Source organism: Ascaphus truei, chromosome 21, assembly GCF_040206685.1.
Source record: "Ascaphus truei isolate aAscTru1 chromosome 21, aAscTru1.hap1, whole genome shotgun sequence".
Taxonomy (NCBI): Eukaryota; Metazoa; Chordata; class Amphibia; order Anura; family Ascaphidae; genus Ascaphus; species Ascaphus truei.
In genome coordinates this window covers 31,070,704-31,094,352 of record NC_134503.1, presented here as the reverse complement: position 1 = coordinate 31,094,352, position 23,649 = coordinate 31,070,704, and the positions used below count along the sequence as shown (strand labels likewise).

Sequence of the window (23,649 nt, the reverse complement as noted above, 5' to 3'; positions counted from 1 at the left end):
AGCGATATTATCCATCGAAATCCCTCCAGTTGCCGTTTTCTTTTCTGAGGAAAAACAAAAAGAAAAGTTTTACTGTAATGGTCAGTCCCCTAAATAAGTTCCCAGTCAGTCCCACCAATAATTTTCTCGGGGGGCGTCTCCTGTTCGCATGTGCCTACCGTTGATGTGATGACACGCATATGCGTTTCAAGAAGGTTCCAATGCGCATGCGCCTAGCGTTCCACCAATTGTTCAGTACTGTATCTGCAGTACTGTAGAAGCCGCTCAGCCAATGATATTGCTTACAGGAGAATCGCTTGACTTTTGAATCGCACCGATATTGATATTTTCAAAAAAATAAAAATAAATACGGCAACATTACTCACCATAGAATTTCCCATTCAGCTGGCGCCGGCGCCGGGCCACTGCCAGTCCAGTATTCTTGATCATACACGTTGACAGTTGACAGCGGGACTACTACACCTGCCGTCAGCTGATGAGGCTGGAAATCGCTTAGGTACATGCAAGCTTGCTCGAAACTGCACGCGAAATCCGGCTCAGGCTGCGGGTATCTGTGCGTGGACAGACAGCAAGGGTTGTCACTGACGGTGGGACCGTTATTGGAAGCCAGTGCTGGTGCTGGCGCATTGCTTGCCAGCGACTGTCGTTTCTTAGTTGGTTTTAACACGACCTTTCGCCTTTTGCCGTCTGCATGATCATAGATACAGGAAAAACCCGGTGATACACACCAATACCCTCCAATAAATTCGGAATCAGTACGAAAAAAACATGGATCGCTGCATAACCTTTTCCTTATTGCACGCTTCCACACATGAAGAGCTGGCGTAAATTTGTAAAAGTCATAGTTTTCGATAAAATACTGATAAATTTGAACAACTGTTGCCATCTTATCTGTTGCATTAATCGCGGCCCATATCAAATACGCGTAAGTTCTTTCGGGTTTTTGGAACACGGGCTGCACTTGAACACTCATGGCGGCGGGTCTCTGGAGAATAACAGAAACTGGTCTTTGTCTTTCTTTAATATGAAAAGCCTAAATTGATACATTTTTGCAACCTCTTCCTTCAGTCCCTAGGCCAATTTACAATAGCACACTGTGGTATCTTTTTTAAACGAAACACCTGCAAGTTGACACATTACTGAAGCACATGCGCATTACAATTCATGAATATCTGCCATCTGGCGGACACGCGAAGAATTGCAACCTATTAAATCCGAACCATTCTCAATAAACGCATGAACCGCGCATCAACCGCGCATCAACCGCGGCTGAGAACGCAACATGAATGCGGCATGCACTCGGTGAAGTGCGTAGCTTTCGGAAAAAAAATCTGGGAAAAATGCGGTGATGTTTTAGAATAAAAGGGGCCGCAGCAGTATGTCCAGTGCCTTAGTCAGGGCAGGAGCAGGACATTTCAAGTCCAAGGGAACTAGCAATGAACCAGTTGTCTCTTGCCAGACATTTCCTGTTATTTTAAGCATGAAAAAATAACATGAAAGGGTCTTCTCCCCGCCTCTCCCCACCGCCCACGGACATCAACAGACATGTTCCTGTGTTACTTACTGACTGTTCTGTGACGCCACAGTCTCTTATCACACAAAGCCTGGCCTCCCTGAGTCGCACTGTAACAAAGCCCGGGCCCTCGCGTAATACAGACATAGACCAGGCCTTGTGTAGGGCTGGACTAGACTGTTTATTTTGCCGAACCTATTAAGAAGGGGATTTTCCTATTGCATTAAACATACTTCTCAGACAAAGACCGTTTCTCTGATAAGCCTCATTGCAGTCTCTCAGGGGAAAACGGCTCTGTGTTGCCTGATGGGGTGGAGCAGTTGAGAATAAACCGCAGAAATTGCCGTGTGGATATTACTGCAGCCTTTGGCCTTTTTATATAAAAAAGTAAGTCTAGAACAGATTGGCAACATTTTTATTCTTTTTCCAATCGGGTGCATATGCTAATTTTTCCGTTTCTTAGGGGGACTGCACCTTTTAAATATAAAAATATGGCTGTTACTTAGAAATCCTCTCCAACCCCCTTCCTGAACATAACAAATAATGAAGTAGTGCAAAGATGCCAAAGGCGCCGTTTCCTGTACGTATTTCTCAGTTGTAGCTAATTAAAGTATATGTCTGATCTGTGTAAGATCATATGCATGCATGTATGTCTTTATATAGCTCCATTAATGTACATAGCGCTTCACAGCAGTAAGACACGTGACAATCATATAAATAACAAATAATATAAATAACAGATCATGGGAATAAGTGCTTCAGACATAAAAGTAACATTTAGGAAAAGGAGTCCCTGCTCCGAAGAGCTTACAATCTAATTTGTTGATAGGGAGAACTTACAGAGACAGTAGGAGGGCATTCTGGTAAGTGTGTCTGCAAGGGGGCAAGGTTTATGTATGAGGTGTTAATTATCAGCCATGGAGCTACTCATATGCTTCCTTAAGCAGGTGGGTCTTAAAGGTGGTCAATAGAGAAGGGTGCTTGTCGGATAATGAGGGGAAGGGCATTCCAGAGGTGTGGGGCAGTCAGTGCGAAAGGTTACGGCGTGAGAGGGCTTTAGATATAAAGGGGTAGAGAGAAGACATCCTTGAGCAGAGCACAAGATTCGAGGATGGTGTATAGTGAGAAATTAGGGCTGAGATGTAAGGAGGGGCAGAAGAGTGTAAAGCTTTAAAAGTGAGGAGGAGAATTGAGTGTGCGTAATACGAGATTTGATAGGAAGCCAGGAGAGGGATTTCAGCAGGGGAGACGCGGAGACAGATTTAGGAAAGAGTAGTGATTCTGGAAGCAGCGTATAGGATTCAGTGTAGGGGAGTCAGATGAGAGGCAGGAAGGCCGGACAGCAGGAGGTTACAGTAATCGAGACGGGAGAGAATGAGGGTCTGTGTCAGAGTTTTAGCAGTCGAGCATCAGAGAAAAGGACGTATCTTTGTAATATTGTGGAGGAAAAAGCGACAGGTTTTTGCTACCTTTTGAATATGAGAGGAGAGTGAGAGAGAGGAGTCGAGTGTGACCCCTAGGCAGCGTGCTTGGGCTAATGGGTGAATGATCGTACTTCCAACAGTGATGTGGAAGGAGGAAATAGGGCCAGGTTTGGGAGGAAGTTTTTGCGATGTAAGTATGTTAAGTATGCACTTTGTTGTAACCCAGGCTGTACTGAAAAGCTGTGTAATACGGCAGGCATATTCTTATAGGGGTCCATACTACAATGGTAATCAGCACAGAGTGATGTACTGTGCTCATTTGCATGTCATTACCCAGAATCCCTGGCTGCAGTAGGAAGCACTGTATGCTAAGACAGGGGTACGCAAACTTTTGCAGCTGTGCCCCGATGCTCGCGCCCCCATTACCTCTGTTCCAGGCGTCAAATGACGCCGCGGGGTCATGTGACGTCACGTGACCCCGCTGCGTCATTTGATGCCGCGTTGCCATGGCGATACGTCAACACAACTGTCTGAATCACGGTAAATTGGGGTTGCAGAGGCCTCACGCAATCCCCCAGCATTTAATTGAAATGCCGCGGGGGAAGAGCGCAGGACCTTTGCAACTGCTGTGCCCCCCAGTTTGTGCACCCCTGTGCTAAGAGATAATGGGGAAAGGCAGGGTTGCAGACCTGTCTGAGATGTGAATGTATTTTTATTTGCTGTTCATAGGATAATAGAACAAATGAATCTAACACTGAAATCTAAAGAAGCTTTCATTCTTCAACTTGAAAAGCAAGTATCCGCCACACTGCCTTGTGAGCGCTGCATGGAGAAAAAAAATTCAAATGGAAAGGACTGTGTGTTCAACAAAGATAGCAGTAACTGGGTAAGAGAACCTTTTACAATGAGCCGTTCTAAGTATAGTTGTTCTGTGTCGTTAAGATGAACATTTTGCTGTCCGTTCACATGCACTCCCAGTAAAAAAAAGTTCATTTCCTTATGGGATTATTGGCTCCCAGAAAAAGAATTGTGTGTGTGTATATGGTAGGAATATTACAGATAAACAAAGCTAACTGAGTTGTGTTTTATAGATGAAGAATAGTTTTCAAACATCTGTCCTTCATTGTAAATTTCCCTTTATGGTTATAATTCGAGGGGCCGTCCACAAGGTACGTTTAACTTTTTTTGGTCTTCAAAGTGGTAAGCCGTAATAGAAGTAGGACAGCGTCTCCAATACCCCACAGCAGGGGTCCTCTACTCCAGTCCCCAAGACCCCCCAGCATGCCAGTTTTTCAGGATATCCCTGCTTCAGCACAGGTGGTTCTGTCGAAGACTGAGCCATTGATTGAGCCACCTGTGCTTAAGCTGGGATATCCTGAAAACCTGGCCCTTTGGAGGCTCTTGATGACGGGAGTTGGCCACCCCTGCCCCACAGATACTGTATACTTATTTATATGTTAGTGGAAATGAGGATCTCTTTGGGAGTTCATCTTAAGGGTGCAGCTAATGCAGTGAAATAAGATTGTAACATACCAACGACTTGTTGGTCCAATAAAAGGCATCATACTACCTCCTCCCTCTCCCTCCTCTATTACTACATGGAAGAAAGGATTAGTATGGCTTCCCACCCTTCCTTGTCTTCTGAGGGGGGTGGTTTTGTGGAATAGCCTTCCAGCAGTGGTGGTAGGGGCTAATTATGTAAGGGGATACCAAAATGCATGCAACAGACTAAAGGGTATCCTACATTTTAAATGCAGCCAAGGATGGAATGATGTCTGAGGTTTTACAGTAGATGGGGAAATGGGCAGATGAGGTGGGCCAAGTTCTTATTTGCCATCAAATGTATTCTATGGTAGATTAAGTGGAGGGATGTGTGTGTCCAGGCTAAATATGGGTATTCTTTGTAGTACTTGTGATGCCAGATTTACTCCTTGATAAAGCGCCCAAAAGGGGCAAAACGCGTTCCTAGACCTCCCTTTTTTTGTGATGGAACAATAAAATCTATTTTTTACAATCATCCTGCCTGGCTCCTTGGCTGTGCACTGCTTATTTTTGTACTATTCATCCAGATTTGCAGGTAGCTCTCATATATTCACACCAACCTCCGAATCAAAGAAGTGGGGACACAAAGATCAGCATCATATTCTGGGGTGAAACTACACATTATTTTTGAACTGTTCAAAAATGAATGATTTAAACTAACATTTCATCATTGTTCGAGCTCAGTTTGCAGGGGGGGCTACTAATATTAAAGGAGTAATTCATGCTTTTTAAAAATGATTATTGTTTTTTTAACATAGGTTTGATAAAGAGGGTCTTCGGAGTTGAACCCCATTCATTTCACCTCTGCCAACCCCCGGCTTCTTGAGATACAGACCTCCATAGGGGTGCTGGTATCTCAGCAAAGTTTAAAGCTCCCGTGTCAGGCGGCCAATAGGAAGCCACCCTGGCTGACGTCACGGCTTCCTGTAGCTTTGAAACTCCACCATTACGCGAATCCTTTTAGCCGATTGGCTACTGGCACCCCCTCCAGAGGTGTCTTCGGAAGCAGGGGATCCCCTGAGCTCAAATGAATGTGGTTCAGCTCCGGAGACCCCCTGCTCCAATCCTATGTTCAAAAATGTTTTAGCTTGCATTGCCGCTTTAATTCCATAATAATAATAATAATTCCATATAGCGAATGATCTAATAAACACACATTTGAATTACAGGTGTGAAAGAGCACTGAAAATTGCTTTTTAAAACCGCGAACCCAGCTGCTCTGCATCCCTGCAGCTTGTTTGCGCTATTTTCAGCTCTGTGAACCTGTTGGTTCCCCAGATGTGTGCTGGTAAAAGTCCCCGTCAAGGAAACAAAATCGCGTTGGACTCTCGCGTATTTTGTTGCTTCTTGCTCTTGACCTGTGACGCTGGGGATGTCAAAACTAGGAAGACTTACCGGTATATACTGTATATGTCGGGACCCCGGGGGAAGCTGAAAATAGCGTGGGTCAGTTCATCGGACCCCCTAGTTCTAATCCTGGTACAAAAAAAGCAGGTGGTAGGTGGGTGGGATTTCTGCTTTAGGGAACCTTTATATGAGGCTGGGGGGCTGTTCTGAAAGGTTGTATGGGAGAGAAAAAAAAATTGCCGAACTGTGTGTTATAGATTAAATGTTTTAGAACAACAATCCAAGCAATACCCTACATGTGTTTCTTTAAATTAATCAGAGCTGTAGTATTAGATAATACTTAATACATTTTTATTATTAATAATTTTAATTCAACTATTAATGCCATTTTTAATGAGTTTAATGAGTTTTTAAAATTTTTTATTTGGCATCATTTGATTTCTATAGTGGGCTTTAGCAGGCTTCCCCAGCAGTGCAAGTTCTTTGCAACACTTTCCTGTTTGATAATTTGTTGCCAATGTTCCCAACAGTTTCAGCTGCAAACTGTAACAATAGATAATGTTACCTTAGTAATATAAGTAATATAAGAATACATTGTAGCTGCTGAGTTACACTGTCTGAAGGATGTATTGAAACTGAAAGGCAGCCATTTAGTGAACCTTGGGAAGCAGAATTTTTGCTGATCGATCACGAGAGAACTAATTGATTGTCAGCTGAGGTTATGAGTTTTCAATAAAGGTAATCAAAGGCTGCATATATACACAGTATTGATCTAAAGGAAGATCACAGAGATTCCCCCATTCACATAAGCACTCGTATCAGATTAAGTAACAGATAGATGGGTATATTAGCCCAGCAGTTATTACTGCAAATCCGGAAAGTTAGCCCAGAATCACCGAGGAAATCAAATATAATAAAACTTTATTTCTTCTACATAGAGATTTTAAAAACAGATACATTATTAAAAATCTCCATTCAATGGTGGCATTCGGAATCAGTCATCTGAAAATAGGTAAGTATAAGTAACTTAAAACATGTAGTACATCCAATATTAAATACAAAAATAGCAACGAGTCTCTTAAAGGACACCCTTAATAAGGTGTCTCTTTCCTCCTTATGTCTGTCTTGTGCAGCAGTCACACACCTAGGATTTGTCTCATAATGTCGCTCTATATGTGAATCAAATACAAAGATGTAAAGTCCTTCTGTGGTGTAATATCTCCTTAAGGGTAATAAGCAGTAATTGGATCGCAGTCTCGATCATACCCCAAATTCTATATGTTATACAACAAGCCTGCTGTACTATAAATTGCCAAAATGTCACAATTGAAATAGGAGTATCCAGCAAGAGAAACGAAGACCATCACAGCTGTGTTAAGTCGCTCTGACTAGGTCTCCTCTCAGAAGGAAATCGGGTAAAGACAGGAGAAACTGCTGCATATACTAATACAAAAAAAATAATATATATATATTTTTTTTTTTTAAGTACTGTTTGGATTGCCTTTTTTTAAAAAACCCTGTCCCTCCTATTGTAAATTCCCTTTTAGTGTTGTTTAATTGGTTTAATTTTAAATGGTCACAATGTAATCGCTTTAGCTGCTAGCTCAGCATATCTAATAATAGTACTGATCCTGAGGAGTGTGGTTGTTTTTGTTGTTTTTGTTGTTTTTGTAGGATCTATTGGAAAACGAAAACCCAGCTGGTATGGAGGTTGTACTGAATGTAGGCTCCGAGGCATTCGAGAAGTCGCGGATTACAATGTGTGAGCTGCAGAGGAAACTTAAAGAAAGAGACAATGTCACAAATGTAAGGACTGTTTTCACTAAAGTGACGACTTCTAGTATTGTTTCTATAAATAGATGGTGTTCTATGTACACCGTAACAAAATAGTTAAATGCTGCACACCATAATAGAAAAATATAAGCTATACCAGGGGAGCGCAAACTTTTCCTGCTACGCTCCCCTGTCTTATTTGCCCTGGTTCTCGCGCCCTCCCCTCCCCCCCGGCGCTGCAGCGTCATTTGATGCGTGTGACGTCACGTCACATGGTCCCTGACGCCGCGTTGCCATGGTGACGGATCACGCCGGCTGATGCAAGATAAGTGGAGAGTTGCAGGGGCCTCACGTGATCCCCCGGCATTTAATTTAAATGCCTTGGGGGAGAGCGCGGGGCTTCTGCAACCACTCATGCACCCCCAGAAAAATCTCCCGCTCCCCTGGGTGTGCGCCCCCCCAGTTTGCCCACCGCTGAGCTATACAATTACTGGTGCTCCTGGTCCAGGGAAAACCTGTTGGTAATCCAATGAGTACAGGAAAGAGAGAGGTGATTCAGGGCACTACGGATTTGTAATAAAGCTAATTTATTGTGCTAAATCGACATTTCGACCGGTGCAACAGCCTTTCTCAAGTGCTAGTGGCCACTAGCACTTGAGACAGGCCGTTCCACCGTCCGAAATGTCGATTATTTGGCACAATAAATTAGCTTTATTACAAATCCTTGTTGCCCTGATTAACCTTTCTCCTTCTTTGTTGTATGTACACTGACACAAATCAAGGTCTGAACATTTCAACTTCTGGGACCATGTAGGTGGCAAGTACCCCTTGAAGTGAATGGGTTAATGTAGCAATCTCCTTTCCCACCTGATGATAGAAAAACATTTTTTTACCCTAATCAATGCGGGAGATCCAGTGGAGCTCAACCTCTGCTACCAGCTCCGGTGACTGGGTGCGTGAGAAGTAGACTTAGTTTTGTCCGTCTCTAGCAAAACACTACAAATACTGCCTGGCATAGACCCAGGTACCGTAACTATGGAAAAAGCCATGGGGTATAAGGAATCATATTAGCATTGCAAAACAGGAAAGTGTGTAATGAGTAGTTCGTATCGGTCATCGGTTACTTATGGCATATTGTATAATATTGGTGTCCTTAAAAAGCTAATTTTATAGTACAGTTCCAACTATTCATATATTTTTCCAGTTATTTTGTATGATGAGTTGTTTTCCTCTTTATTGATACAGTACTTAGATCATTGATTTATCTTTTTAGGAACTCCAGCAAAAACTGCAAGAAAAGGAAGCAGAACTTGGTCTTCAAGTGAAAAATGGATTTAAAAGGGACAAGACTATTCAAGGACTCACGCTGGCTATAAAGACGAAAGACAAAGAGGTCTTTTATATTCCTATTCTTTCTGAAGTGCTACCATGTTCTTCTAGCGGAACAAAATGTTATTAATGACATAAAACAGAATGACAAACCCAATGAGAACAAACCAGCGCAAACAGATAGAAAGTTACTGAGGGCCCTGCTCATCGGAGTTTACACTCTACAGAGAATAAGGGGCACAGGTGAAACAAAAGGTGAAAGTGGCCGCTCATTGTGGGACTGAGTGCCTAAGGATGGAGATGGATCCAGTCTCACATCTGGTCCCGTTTGGGTGGTATGGATGTTGTGGGGGTATCGGCATTGGCGTTTGGTGGAAGGGGGGGGGGTGCTTGCTAGTGCAGTTGGGCAGCGAATGGAGTCAAAAGTGGCAAATAGATGTTGAATATAAGGGAAGTAAGTATGAGAGGAGAGCCGTAGGTTTGCTTGGCAAGGGAAAAGGGCAGTGTTGTAGGAGGAAAGTAGGTTCACAAAGTAAGTTATGGCGAGTAAAAAAAAAAAGTGATGCAAATAAAAATACCACGTGTGAGCACATTCACATTGCTCAGATCGGTCCACAACCCTCCCTTTCTCTTAGCCTACAATTCGTCCACTGGCCAGGGTTTCTGGGTAATGACATGCAAATGACCACTTACAGTGTGTCAATTTTTGCTTCTGACCCATTTTAAGTGAGTAGGAGAGGTAGTCCACTGTGAGAGGGGCGAGGGGGTGTGTTTCACTGTGATTTCAGAGTTTTGCTTCTGCTGATGAACCATGGAGGGCATCATAACTATGTCACTATTTTATTTTAAAATGAACATGTGTGTTTTTTTTTCTTTGGAACAGAATGACGAACTTTTAAACGAAATAGAGAATCTTAAAGCTGCTTTGGCTAAAGCCAGAGAATCTTCTCACAAAGCACAGCTCCAAAATGTTAAGGTAAATATACTGTGCACATTCTATATATGTATTGGTATGGCACATTTACTCCACCTTGTGAGCCAACATTTACCCCTCATTTACTTTTTTTTTCTGTTATTGCTTCTGAAACAGAGGGTCTTGCATTACACAAGACCCTCCCCTTTGGCGGATAATTAATTGTAACTATTGAGGGATGAATAAAATCCTTGCTTGTGGTACAGTGGCTATCCACATCATTGGATGGTTTATTATCATTTATTTAGAATGGACCAATGTATCATGCAGCACAGTACAATGGGCAGTAAAATACAACGCACTGGTACAGAGAGTGCCAAAGAGCTTACAATCTAAGTAGAAGGAAGAGAAACGTAAGGTACGTTTGAAGATCTTGGAGATATGTGTTCTGAAGGTGGCACCTTTTAACCCTTGTGGTGCCCTTTTCATGTTCCCTTAATGGTATGTGGGCTGGCATTGCAGTGACCCCTATGATAAGGGAATGCCCTGCGTTATTTGCTAATTTCCGCACTCCCTACACCTCACTGGCTCCCTGTCCACCTGCAATACTCTACCTTTGTTCTGTCGGTGCCGGGATCCAACTTCCGCCCGAGCGGAGGAGGGAGCTGCAGAGTCCCTGGACTGGCTCCTCACCCCAAGGTAAGGGAGGGGGTCTGGTGCGTGTCTCGCCTTCTCTAGAGCAGTCCTCCTCCTGTAGCGCCGCAACGCTGCAGGAGGAAGGCCGCTCTTCAAGGAATCGACTGGACCAGTAAGGATCTGCAATCTGCCCCTATTGCTTCCCCAAGCGATCATGTGGTCGCGATCCCGAAAGACTGCCACCTGTCTTCTGGCAGCAAAAGTGTTAACATGACCAATTTTGTAAATGCCAGAAATGGTAGCGAATGGCCAGTACCCATGTCTGTGGCCAACTCCAGTCCTAAATGGCCACCAGGCCAAGTTTTAAAGATATCTGTGCTTTAGCACAGGGGTGAGGCCTCTATAACACACTTCCCTTCCAGCGATGCGTCATGGTAACGTAGCGTCAAATGACGCTGCAGGGTCACGTGACGTCACATTACCATCTCAACGTAATGTCACATTACCATCTCAACGTGATGTCACATGACCCGCGCTTCATTTGACGCCGGCACCGATGAGAGCAGGCAGGGGTGCGCACAGGGAAATGTCTGCGCACCCCTGCTTTAGCACAAATAGCTTAATCAGTGGCTCAGTCAATGATGGGATATCCTTAAAACCTGACCGGTTGATGACCCTTGAGGACTGGCGTTGGCCACCCCTGGTATAGAGGTGAGAGTATCTCTCAGGGGGGCTGTGTTTGTAGGGATCAATATGTTCTTGCTAAGAGCCTACAGATGTGTATTCCTGGTTTTAGGGCAGGGCTTTTAATTTCAGATATTTTGTACAAGATTTAACCTGAGTGCCATTTAACACTAATATGCTAGGATCACGACCCCCTGGGCAGAAAAGAGACATCAACGTAATATAGATTACGGAAAGTGTGCATTATGAGTGGAGACTTTTCAAATGAGGAATCTTCACTTTATAAAAGAGGTGAGAGAGAGGCTGTATAATGACCATCTACAGATCTACGTTAGAAAAAAAAAAATGTGATGGTATACACACACACTCACACTCTTACCTTCTGTCTGGCATCTCTTCCTGCTCCTCATCTCTGCAACGTCGTGGCGTTTTTAGTTGTCATGGCAACGTGACGTCACTATCAGAATGCAGGAGAAGCCGGAGAGAAGGTAAGAGGCAGTTACAGAGGCCCTGCGGTCTGCCCCAGCAATTGGTTGGAATGTTGTGGGGAAAAGCACTGATGGAACCGCCATTAAGCCGGCCCTGTGAGCCTCACATAACCTCTGCCTGTGAGTAGGGTTACTGGCTCTGCACTTCTTTAACCCAGACTGTGCTGAAAAGCTGTGTAATACGGCAGGCACAAGCTTGTAGGGGTCCCATGTTACAGTGGGTAATAAGCAAAGTGTGACACACTGTTCATGTTCATGTAATTACCCAGAATCCCCGGCTGTAGTGGAAACACTGTTTGCCAAGAGATAATGGGAAAGACAAGATTGCAGAACTGTCTGAAACACACACAAACACACTTTTTTTTCTTCTTTTGCTGGTGTTTAGTGTCAGTGAGACACTTAAGGAATTGGCGACTATATTTTCCCATTTTTCGTAGTGTTACCGTCACATAATCTCAACTGAACTCTTCCAATTCCGCGTGAGCTTTGTCTCCACAAACACTGTTCCTCAGAACCAGATTGATATTGCTTTTCAGGGGTTCATATCAGTTTTTCAAAGTGAACAGTTCTGTAAAATACTTCCTCTGACGTTTTCCCGTTACTGAATGGGAACAAATTAACAGATTCAGCTCAACGCAATCTGCTGAAAAATCTCTATGTTTGCATTGTCAGGGTGTCGAAGACTATCAGGCTATTTTAATGGAAAAAGAAAACCTCTTAACAAAGCAGCAGGCGAGCACCATGGAAAAGGAAAGTGCGAACAGAAAGCTGTTAGCGACACTAAAGGACAAAGACCAGGAGCTTAAGGACTTGCAGCAAGAGCGAGAACAATTAGCAGGCGACCTCAATGAGGCACAGCAACAGAAAAGCCAGAGCGACAGGACTATTAATGTAAGTGCCAGGCTTACCTATTGAAACGAGGGCTAATTAATATAGACATTTGCAGAACACGAACACCCCCTCATATTCTCCGGGGAATAGGCAGAGGAGTTGTGGGTCACTGTAACGTCTCCGTTTATAACAGCTGCACAAAGGCCAGTTTTTTTGGTGGTTGTGTTGCAGTGTATAGCAGGCCCCTCTGGCAGCACAGGGGTGTAATAGTATGTAGGCTTGCATTATTACATGTTCGTGGCCACGAACCAGACCAGAAAATAACAGTTTGTAACAAATTGGAGTCTTATTGGCATCGCTAAAGCTTCATAGCAATGGTTTGGCTGTTTTTTATTTTCTAGGGGGACTCTGAATATGGGGGGGGGGGGGGGGAGAGAGAGTATTTGTTAATGGGGTGTTTTCTATATCCTTAGCCCACCTGTCCTTATCAGTGATCCAATAGAGACCACAGGAGGGCGGGAGAGAGCGGGCTTTGCCTGTGCAAACTGTTATTGAACACACACTGACCTCAGACAAAAGGGATCAGCCAGAGGAAATTAGACCCCTTAAACATGTCACTACCATTTGTACACTTTGGTCTTAGGAGGGACTGACCTTTTAAGAGCACTAATGGATGTGGTGTGTTCAGTGGCTTAAGTATGGACCAGTACTTCCCTATTCAGAGGCCCCAAAGAAAAGAGACACTCTCTCTTTTCTAAGCTCCTTGAGGTACTGCCCTGAATTCCTGCCGCATGTTGCAGTTGGCGATTTGTACATTGCACGATTTGCAGTTGTACAATTACCCAAGCAAGACAAACTACGGATGGGTATGCTATGGTATAACTGTATGTTAGTGTTTGCCTCTCTGATAATGTAATGTTTTTTTATGTAGGATCTTAGGAACCAGTTGGAGAAATTACACAGCGAAACGCTTGAAAAAGAAAACACCCTCCAGCTTCACTACAGCGTTATTTTAAATGAACACAATCAGAGGTTTCAAAGCCAAGAACTCGCTATTAAACATGTGACCGCCGAGCTCAATCAGGTTAAAGAGTTTCAGGTACTGTCACTTTCAAAGTACAAAATAAAGGAGGCACAGAAGTTATAGGTGCAATCCTACGTAGCCTGTCAAAAATCCTTTAGTAAAGAAATTAACAAACGTATCAATCCGTACTCAAAGCAAAGATCTGACTGCTTTTATTTCTATGCAAATTAATTACACATGGCATTTCTTAGCGACTTCTGAATGGGGGTGTGTTTTGTCATTTAAGTGTGTTGTTTACCCTTATCCCACCCTGTCCTTATCAGAGAGACACAGATAAGTAGGGGGAGTGGGAGGGACTTTGCCTGTGCAAACTTTTGTTGAGCGCACCGTGACATCAGAGAAAAGGTTGCAGCCCGAGGAAATCACCCCCCTCCTGAGGCTCAGCTCATCATGTTTACAAACAAACTTATTATTATTTAAAAAGGTTTGTAGGTGTCAGGTTTGGGTAACAAAGATTGATCACCCAGATGTGACCGCTTAAACATGTCACTGCCATTAGTACACTTTGCCCCTAGGAGGGGCTGATCCCTTAACCATGTCACTGCTATTAGTACACTTTGCCCCTAGGAGCGGCTGATCCCTTAACCATGTCACTGCCATTAGTACACTGCCCCTAGGATGGACTGACCCCTTAACCATGTCACTGCCATTAGTACACTTTGCCCCTAGGAGGGGCTGATCCCATAACCATGTCACTGCCATTAGTACACTTTGCCCCTAGGAGCGGCTGATCCCTTAACCATGTCACTGCCATTAGTACACTGCCCCTAGGATGGACTGGCCCTTAACCATGTCACTGCCATTAGTACACTTTGCTCCTAGGAGGGGCTGATCCCTTAACCATGTCACTGCCATTAGTACACTTTGCCCCTAGGATGGACTGACCCCTTAACCATGTCACTGCCATTAGTACACTTTGCCCCTAGGATGGACTGACCCCTTAACCATGTCACTGCCATTAGTACACTTTGCCCCTAAGATGGACTGACCCCTTAAACATGTCACTGCCGACTTCCAGGAGGCGTGCCTTCAAGATGGCTGCTTACCATCAGAGCTCTGTACCCGACTGTTCTTAATCCACAGACATCCTCCTTTTACCAACTGAGCTAGTCTTACCTGCTGTGGATTGTAGGCCAAGCTAAGGGTTCTCTTGAATCCCTCCCTGGAATCGGGTGTAATATTTATAAAAAGGCTGCTTGCCTTTTTGTTTCTTTTGTGGTGGGTTGTTTTCAGACTGCAATGTCTGCATCAGCCTGAAGGGGGAGTGCTGTGATCACATCACAGACTGATTTCCGGATACTTCCCTATATACCGGTATTTGAAATAGGGTCTCGGTCTGCTTAATCTTAGCATATTGTAACACCCACCACTGGCTTTTATTTCTATTCACTTTTCTTATGTTGGGAATACACACATTTTTTTTTAAAGTTACTTTTCTAAGCTCTGTGCTCCGTAATGATACTGCGACTGTCCTTGTTGCAAACATGTTTCTGGATAAGACTTGAGTGCAGTGAGAGACAATCATTAGCATAATGTGAGTAAACGGAAGAGTGCTTGGAGAGATACGAATCAGTGATGAACAGAATATTTGACTTTTGTATGTGGAAATGGGCTGGGGTATCACCAGAGCCAGAAAGTCTGAATCTGCCCCCGTCCAGCACTCCCCAACCTCAGGGGCCAAGTCTGAATCTGCCACCTGCTGGGACTCTCCCAACCTCAAGGGCTGAGCCTGAATCTGCCCCCTGCTGGGACTCTCTCCCAACCTCGGGGGCCAAGTCTGACTGCTCTCTGGCAGGACCCCCTTCCAACTTCAGGGCCAAATCTGTATCTGCCTCCGGCTGGGACGCACTCTTAGTATGAGGTCTCTGAGCCGACGACTGCCCTGAATGCGCCCAGCTCTGTGATTTTAAGCTTGTTAATGCGCCGGGGAAGTCACTAGATGCTGTACCTATGATGAATAGCCAGAGTGCCGTCTTGGCCCCTGTGCCGACATACATCTTAAATGTGCCCTGCCCCATGATCTTGCTCAATGACGCACCCGGGAAGCAAATACCAGACCCTGCACATCTGTCCTACACGCTCCTCACCTCCCTATCCTGCGTAATCAAAGATTCTACAAAGAGGAAACAATCCCTGTCTCTGCTGGACTGCGGGGAGATCTCAACTACTCCTCAGTCACATAACCTTTTGACATTGCTGATTGTAGTGCTCACATTAATTAACACTTGTCTGGGTTTCATCACTTCCAAGATTTTGCCAACATAGGCCTCCTTTCTATGACTATTGTCCATTACTTTAAACCTGCTCAGTTATTGTTCTGGAACCTGTAAGGTATTTCCCCTGCTCTGAGGCTGCTATCACCCCTCAGTGTAATGTTGTAACATTGTAAGTCCCATGTTTGTTTCTCAGCCTGTTGCCTAGCAACTCTCCCACTAGCTGATTGGTAGGATCCAGGACCCCTGGCTTTTGGTCTTTACCTGCCATATTCCCTGCATGTCCGGTCATATCCTCTTCCAGCCAGCAGCCATCTTGATCATTCGCCTCACTTATCTCCTCTGGTAAAGGGGATGTAATTTAGCTATCCCTAGTACCTAGCATTAGCCCTGTTGCCATATTGGCTCCCTTTCTTCTCCATTGTTCCCAACCCACAGTGTTTCCTCAGTTTATTTACCCCATTTTATTTTTATGTTGTGCCAAATAAACACTTCAGCAAATAAGAAGCTTCCCCATGCCTGGTATATGGGATTGAGTTAAGCTGGCTGCCTCTACGCCAGTGTTTTTTAAACCTTTTTTTAGATTCTGAGGAACCCCAATAGCGTGTCTGAGATCAGATGCATCTGAAATTCTTCTGTATTTGGTATTATTTTAAATTACCTGGAAATTGCAGTGAGCTTGGAACAGAACAATTCTATTCATACAGTAGCTAGTACTGATAAATGTTCTCTTTCCTGATTAAACAGAGCCTGGTATACGGAGAGGGGGGATTGCAAACTGGATTTGCATAAACTCATACTATATATTATTGTTGTGAGCATTTAAATCCTGGGGTAATTTAGAAATGTGTAAATTAAATTGATCCTAACTTTTCTTATACATAAACTTCCTTTTGTATCCTGTGGTGTGTGGCTGGGTATAATTACAGAGGGATAACTTTTATAGAAACACTAGCCGATATAACCGGCGGTGCCCGGGATATACTTTTCCCGCTCCCCCTCGCTCTCCGCTCACCCCCCTTCACTGCTCCGGTGTCGTCCCCCCCCCCCCCCCGCATTCACATGTCTGATTTCCCCACCATTTCACATCTCCACCCCACCCCCCCTTCTGAGCTCGGCAGTGGCGGGTCACAGGGGGGGGGGTGTTGTGATTTCCCCCCTTCTCAGCTATGCGGGTCCCTGGGGGGGGGGGGGCGGGTGCGGTAGGGTTGTAATCCCCCCCCCCTTCGGAGCTCAGCGGTTCAGTGGGGGGGTGGGAGGGTTGTGATTTGCCCCCCCCCCCACTCCCCTTCAGAGCTGTCCGGTGGCGGCTCGCTGGGGGGGCTCGCTTGGGTTGTGCGGCGGCGCACTGCAGGTGCTGGTGGGGGGGTTAGTGACGGGGTGGTGCAGCCGGGTGGGTATCTCTGCGGCGGATGACTTTGGGTGCGGTGTGTGAGGGGGGTGGGTGGCGGCAGCTGACTTACTATGGGGTGGACTGTCCGCTGCGGTGGCGGGCGGGAGCAGGATCGCCAACCGAAATAATGGGGCCCAGGACAAATGAAAGGAGCAGGGTGCCACCCCAACCCATAGCGCCCCCCCCAGCCATAGCGCACCAACCACGAATATTTTTTTAACGCGCAACGTGAACTGATCTGTTTTCTTATTGTCGTACAGAAAAAAAACATTTCAATGCAAGCTGTATATTTTTAACAAAAGACAGGTGACTGCGTGAATGGATGACTGGGTGGGTGACGGTGACTTTTACTGACTCTGTGTTCGTTTCTGACTGTGTGTGGGGGGGGTGTTCGGCAGGTGGTTGGGGGGTGTTCGGCAGGTGGTTGGGGGGGTGTTCGGCAGGTGGTTGGGGGGGGTGTTCGGCAGGTGGTTGAGGGGGGGGTGTTCGGCAGGTGGTTGGGGGGGGGTGTTCGGCAGGTGGTTGGGGGGGTGTTCGGCAGGTGGATGGGGGGGTGTTCGGCAGGTGGTTGGGGGTGTGTGGTTGAGGGGGGTGTTCGGCAGGGGCTGGGGTTTCGGGTGGTGGTGGGGGGGTTTCGGGTGGTGGCGGGTGTGCGGGGGTTTGGCAGGTGGTGGTGGGGGTGTGTGGGTTTGGCAGGTGGTGGTGGGGGTTTGGCAGGTGGTGGTGGGTGGCGGTTTGGCAGGTGCGGGGGGTTGGCAGGTGGGGGGTGGTTTGGCAGGTGGGGGGTTGGCAGGTGGTGTGGGGGGCGGTTTGGCAGGTGGTGGGGGGGGGCGAAAGGTGGTGGGGGGGCGGTTTGGCAGGTGGGGGGGGGTTGGCAGGTGGTGGGGGGGCGGTTTGGCAGGTGGGGGGGAGGTTGGCAGGTGGGGTGTTGACAGGTGGTGGTAGGGGGGTGGGTTTGGCAGGTGGTGGGTGTGGGTTTGGCAGGTGATGGGTGGGGGTTGGCAGGTGGTGGTAGGGGGGGGTGTGGGTTTGGCAGGTGGTGGGTGGGGGTTGGCAGGTGGTGGGTGGGGGTTGGCAGGTGGTGGGGGGGTTGGCAGGTGGTGATGGGGGGGGTTTGGCAGGTGCTGGTAGGGGGGGTTTGGCAGGTGGTGGTGGGAGGGGTTTGGCAGGTGGTGGGGGGGGGGGGTTTGGCAGGTGGTGGTGAGGGGGGGGTGGGGGACTGGCAGGTGGTGGTGGTGGGGGGTTGGCAGGTGATGGTGAGGGGGGCGGGGGATTGGCAGGTGGTGGTGAGGGGGGGGGACTGGCAGGTGGTGGTGGGGGGTTTTGGCAGGTGGTGTTGGTGGAGGGGGTTTGGCAGGTGGTGGTGAGGGGGGGGGCGGGGGATTGGCAGGTGGTGGTGGGGGGGGTGTTTGGCAGGGGGGTAGGGGAGGTTTGGCATGTGGTGTTTTGCAGGTGGTGGTTGGGGGGGGTTGGCAGGGGGTTGGCAGGTGGTGGTGGTGGGGGGGGTTGGCAGGTGGTGGTGGGGGGGGTTCAGGTGGTGGTGGGGGGGGTTTCAGGTGTTGGTGGGGGCTTTGGCAGGTGGTGGTGGTGGGGGGGTTCAGGTGGTGGTGGTGGGGAGTTTCAGGTGTTGGTGGGGGGTTTGGCAGGTGGCGGTTGTGGGGGGGGTTTGGCAGGTGGCGGTGGTGGGGGGGTTTGGCATGTGGTGTGTTTTGCAGGTGGTGGTTGGGGGGAGGGGGGGTTGGCAGGTGGTGGGGGGGGTTTGGGGGCGGTTGGCAGGTGGTGGTGGTGGGGGGGGGTTCAGGTGGTGGTGGTGGGGGGTTCAGGTGGTGGTGGTGGGTTTGGCAGGTGGTGGTGGTGGGTTTGGCAGGTGGTGGTGGTGGGGGGGGGGGTTGGCAGGTGGTGGGTTGGGGGGGTGTAGGCAGCTCAACCGATTAGTTACTTGTTGAGAAGAGTCAGTCAGGGGCGAGTGAGGAGAGAGTGAGGTGCCCCACGGGTGTGGGCGATGGCGGTGTTCCCGGCGGGACTGTGGGTTGTGCCAGGCGCGGTACCGTGGGGGGTGGGTAGCTGGCGGGATGGGCGGCGACGCAGGTGGGCCGGCGGAAGTGCGGTTGCTGGCGGACGTGCGGCGGTGATTGGGGGGGGGTCGCCGGCGGTACTGGGGTGGGTACGGTTACGGTCCTGGGGGGGGGGTAAGGTCCCGGGGGGTTGTGGGACAGTGGTGGGGATGGGCGCGGGGGGTGGCAGTGCTGCAGGAGGGGGGTATGCGGGGGCTGGCACAGTAGGTGGTCCGCGAGGGTGGTGAGGAGGGGAGAAGCACCGGTGGAGGTGACTTGTTGAGCCCTCCATGCTGGGTTTGTGCGGGGGGGGGGGAGGCTGAGTGATGGCGGGCGGGAGAGACACGGGAGGCTGTGGGGTTTGTGCAGGGGGGGGGCTTAGTGATGGCGGGCGGGAGAGACACGGGAGGCTGTGGGGTTTGTGCAGGGGGGGTGGGGCTGAGTGATTTCGGGCGGCGGGTGGGGGAGAGGCGGGAGGCTGCGGGGTTTGTGCAGGGGGGGATAGGGCTGAGTGATGTCGGACAGCGGGTGGGGGAGAGGCGGTAGCCGGCTGGTGTTTGGAGTTTGGCGGGTGGAGGTGAGGCAGGTCAGGACGGTATGGCTGCACGGGACACAGGGGGGGGAGGGCGAGACACACCGGCCAATGAGAGGCGTGCGGGGGCGGGGCCGGGCCACGGACCAATCTGCTTGGCCAGAGGGTGAGTGACAGACCAACTGACCAATCAGATTGCCCATAAGCACAGCAAATATACAACGTTTTCAAAAATAGATATAGATATAGATAGATAGATATTCTCATACAGAATTACATCCCTCTGCATTTGTATCCTGTGGTATATAACTGGATATAACTATAGAAGGATTATTATTATAAGAACTTATTCTCACAAAGAATCCCATCCCCCCTGCCTTTGTTCAATCAGAGTGTTTGCATCTGCTCAGTTCCTTTGATCACCCCGCATTCTGGTTATGCTAAAAGGACTGGAGACTAATGTAAGAATCAGGAAACTTTATAGTAACATTTTGTATGTATCCCTTATTATTCTCAATTATTTTAATTATTTTAAACCACATGTTTGGTTTTCTTATTTTGTTGTATAGCGGCTTTTTTTGGTGTTTGTTCCCTTCTATCCCTTTAACCTCCCTCTTTTGTTAAACGTATAGTTCAATAGAAAATAGAGGAATAAGAAAATATAATTTAATAACTTTAAAATGGCACACAGCAATGACTCTGTATATTTTTGTAAAGGAACTGTCTAAATATCTGCATTAGTGTGATTGTTTGTAATAGACTGTGCTGGTTACGTATATCTCATGTGTTCCATGTATATCTTGTCCTCAAGAAAAAGATATATATTTAAAAAAAAAAAAAAACAACAAAGTACACTTTGGTCCTACAAGTGACTGACACTTTAAGCTTTATCTACCATCATACAATGAAGCAGTTCTTGCTTGAAGAGCAATACAGGAAGTGACGTGTTTGGCCTCATCCAGGATGAAAGTGAGCTCGCTCGAGATCAAAACAATGAAACTCAATCTCCCCGTCCATACTGCGCGTGAGCGTGGGGAGGCGCGATGCTTGCAGCGACGATATTTTTTGTATTTGTCGCAGTTGCCCCGGTCACGTGCGCGGTTCAGCCAATGAGGATGAACCGCTCACGTGACGTCACGGGCATTCCCCCCTATGCGTGTAACTAGCTGACCAGGAATCGCCCGTGTAACATGAGCGCCTGACGTCACGGCGCACAAGCGTGCTCGCTTTTACCCTGGACGAGGCCTTACACAGATGAATAGTCTCCGTAGAACATGCTTCAGTTTCCTTATGGGCGGCAGACTTTTCTTATGTCTGATTCAAGCTATATAGGATGAACAGATAAGGTGACATTGTTGCCTGCAGTGGGAATTGAAGCTACAGTAGAATCCATAAAGCCTTCCTGATTGCACACAGAAAATCCTGTTAGACCGATGCTTTGCTCCTAAGGGCTGTCTCTGTATATATGAGGCACACGTTCTCCAGGAAATAATAGAAAATAACAGAATCTAGAAAACCAGCTCCGATTCAACACACCGTACATACAACAAAATATAAAGCAAACCACTTATACTGCATGTTGTAGGCTAGTTATAAGGCTAACCTAACCAAGAAGAGCATTTAGAATTCATTACAATTTTCCAGTGGTCACTTCTTGTCATTATCCTAGTACGGTCGTCACTGCTTTTATGTTGGGGGCTGAGGAGCAGGCAGGGCTGGCTATGCCCTTCTCTGTAGTCGGATTCTTATTATCGGATGCTTCTTAAGACCATAGTGAAGTGTACTAATGCCAGTAACCTGTTTAAGGGGTTACATCAGGGATTGATAAAAAGAAAAGAAAGCGCAAGACCCTCATAGTGTAGTATTTAAAATATTGTGTATTCATTAAAAGGTGAGATATGCACGTACAAGAAAATAGATTCAAAAAGGTTCACGAAACGTGTTGGAGTTTGTTTGAGTACCGTGATACATATCACTAGGAACTCTTGCTTAGTTGAGCTTTTCCTGGACTATTGAATTACAGCCTCAAGTCTTATCTATGGTACGTTGTCTCTAATTACCGAGACAGAGACCCCTGCTGTTTGCTTTCCTGCGGCTGGGGCTGTGATCAGCTGTAGGCTGTGACGTATCAGGCGATTCAGGGCAATTCAGCCAACCACCGAGAGGAATTTCCCTCCCCCACGCGGAGCACTGCCCTGAAGCGGCGGAAGGCAGACATATGCGAGTACATGCTACAAGTGAGGCGATCTACAGAACCACAGGGCAGACTGTTCTACGGCAGGTGAACCCTATCTGGACTTGATCACCCTGGAGGAACGGAGGTGTGGAAGTGAAGACCAGTGATACTCCTGCAGTAGGACCGGAGCCTTTCGGAGGGGACGATCACCTAGCTCCCGGGCATTCCGTGCAGCAGATGTGGGACCGTCTCCTTCACAGTGGTTATTATACCTACGTGCCTATTTGAATCTATTTTCTTGTACGTGCATATCTAATCTTTTTATGAATACACTATATTTTAAATACTACACCTATGAGGGTCTTGCACTTTCTTTTCTTTTTGTTTATCTAGTTGTTGTCCTGACATCTGCTTCTCTGGTACAGCAGCAGACCCTCTTTCCCTAAGGGAAGGTTTTCAATATTGTTCAGTGGTGTTAGTGGTGGTTAGTGGATTACCATCACATACATACTTTTATATTGCACTGTTTACTTGTGGCTGTTCAATATTGAGTCACTCTTGGTTATTATAAAAAAAAAAAAACATGTCTTAGACAGGTCTGCAACCCTGCTTTTCGCCATTATCACCTAGCATACAGTGCTTCCACTGCAGCAAGGGATTCTGGGAAATGACTTGCAAATGAGCACACAGTGCCACCTTTTGTCTCGAGACCATATTACATGGAAACCCTTAAGCCAATGCATGCTGCTTTAAACACAGCTTTTAAGCATTGCCTGGGATGAGAAGCAAAGCCAATAAACCCACTCACAGACTGTTTCGACCTTGTGAGTCTCATCAGTGTGAGGTTGAAATCCCTTGCTGTAGTGGGAGCACTGTATGCTAGGTGATAATGGTGAAAAGCAGGGTTGCAGACCTGTCTAAGAAATGTGAATGTGCTCACAACTAATATTTTTATATGTATATATATATATATGTGTGTGTGTGTGTGTTTAGTTCTTGAATGACCATTGTTTCTCACATTTATATACTACACAATTGGTGCGCTTGGACACATTTTTGGTTGTATCAGGGATTGATGCCTTTTGTACCCAAATCCTATAAGTACTGTATGTAACCATTTTTAAAGTCCACCTGTAAACAAGGTAAGCGGAGACTTGGGAGGGGTGTGATTTCCTTGCGCTGCTCCCTTTTGTCTGATGTAACTATGCGTTCAACAAGAGTTTGCACAGGCAAAGACCCTCTCGTCTCTTTATTGGCTCTCTGATAAAGACAGGGTGGGATAAGTATAATGAAAACACTTGATTGGCAAACACTCGGCCATTCAGAGGCTGTTTCCAGAGTAAGAAATGAGCCAAATATTTGCTTTTCGCACGGTTATGTTAGTTTAAGGAATCCAAATAGATTGTTAAATTGTATATGAGGTCGATTTTTGGCTGGTTATATGGGATTGCACCTTTTTAATGCCCCCAGTTCACACAGTGATATGCAGGTCAGTCCCGAGATTCTACGGCTACTAGCGTGTCTGTGATCTGTGATCTGCAATCCTACTCCTATCAAGTGCGCTAGTCCCCTGCTTGAGCACAGCCAGGGGGGTTCGAATCCGGATTCGGCATGGCACGTCTCATGCGTGACCTGCATCGGATGCTGCGATCCTGTAACACTGCTGATGGCTAAATTATGTTTTCAGCTCTCAGAACAGTTTGCGCTGCTGCGGAAG

The 23,649-nt window shown here is 46.9% G+C and overlaps 1 protein-coding gene across 3 annotated transcripts in view; it reads left to right on the top strand.

Moving 5' to 3' along the window:
- The window catches only part of CDK5RAP2 (CDK5 regulatory subunit associated protein 2), a 197,756-nt gene that overhangs the window by 45,736 nt on the left and 128,371 nt on the right, over positions 1–23,649 (top strand). For all 3 annotated transcript variants that reach the window (XM_075579451.1, XM_075579450.1, XM_075579452.1), the window contains 6 exons: positions 3,667–3,823; positions 7,501–7,632; positions 8,873–8,992; positions 9,812–9,904; positions 12,322–12,540; positions 13,412–13,579. In XM_075579451.1, coding sequence (XP_075435566.1) covers positions 3,667–3,823; positions 7,501–7,632; positions 8,873–8,992; positions 9,812–9,904; positions 12,322–12,540; positions 13,412–13,579 — 889 coding nt within the window. The remainder of the gene's footprint in view (positions 1–3,666; positions 3,824–7,500; positions 7,633–8,872; positions 8,993–9,811; positions 9,905–12,321; positions 12,541–13,411; positions 13,580–23,649) is intronic.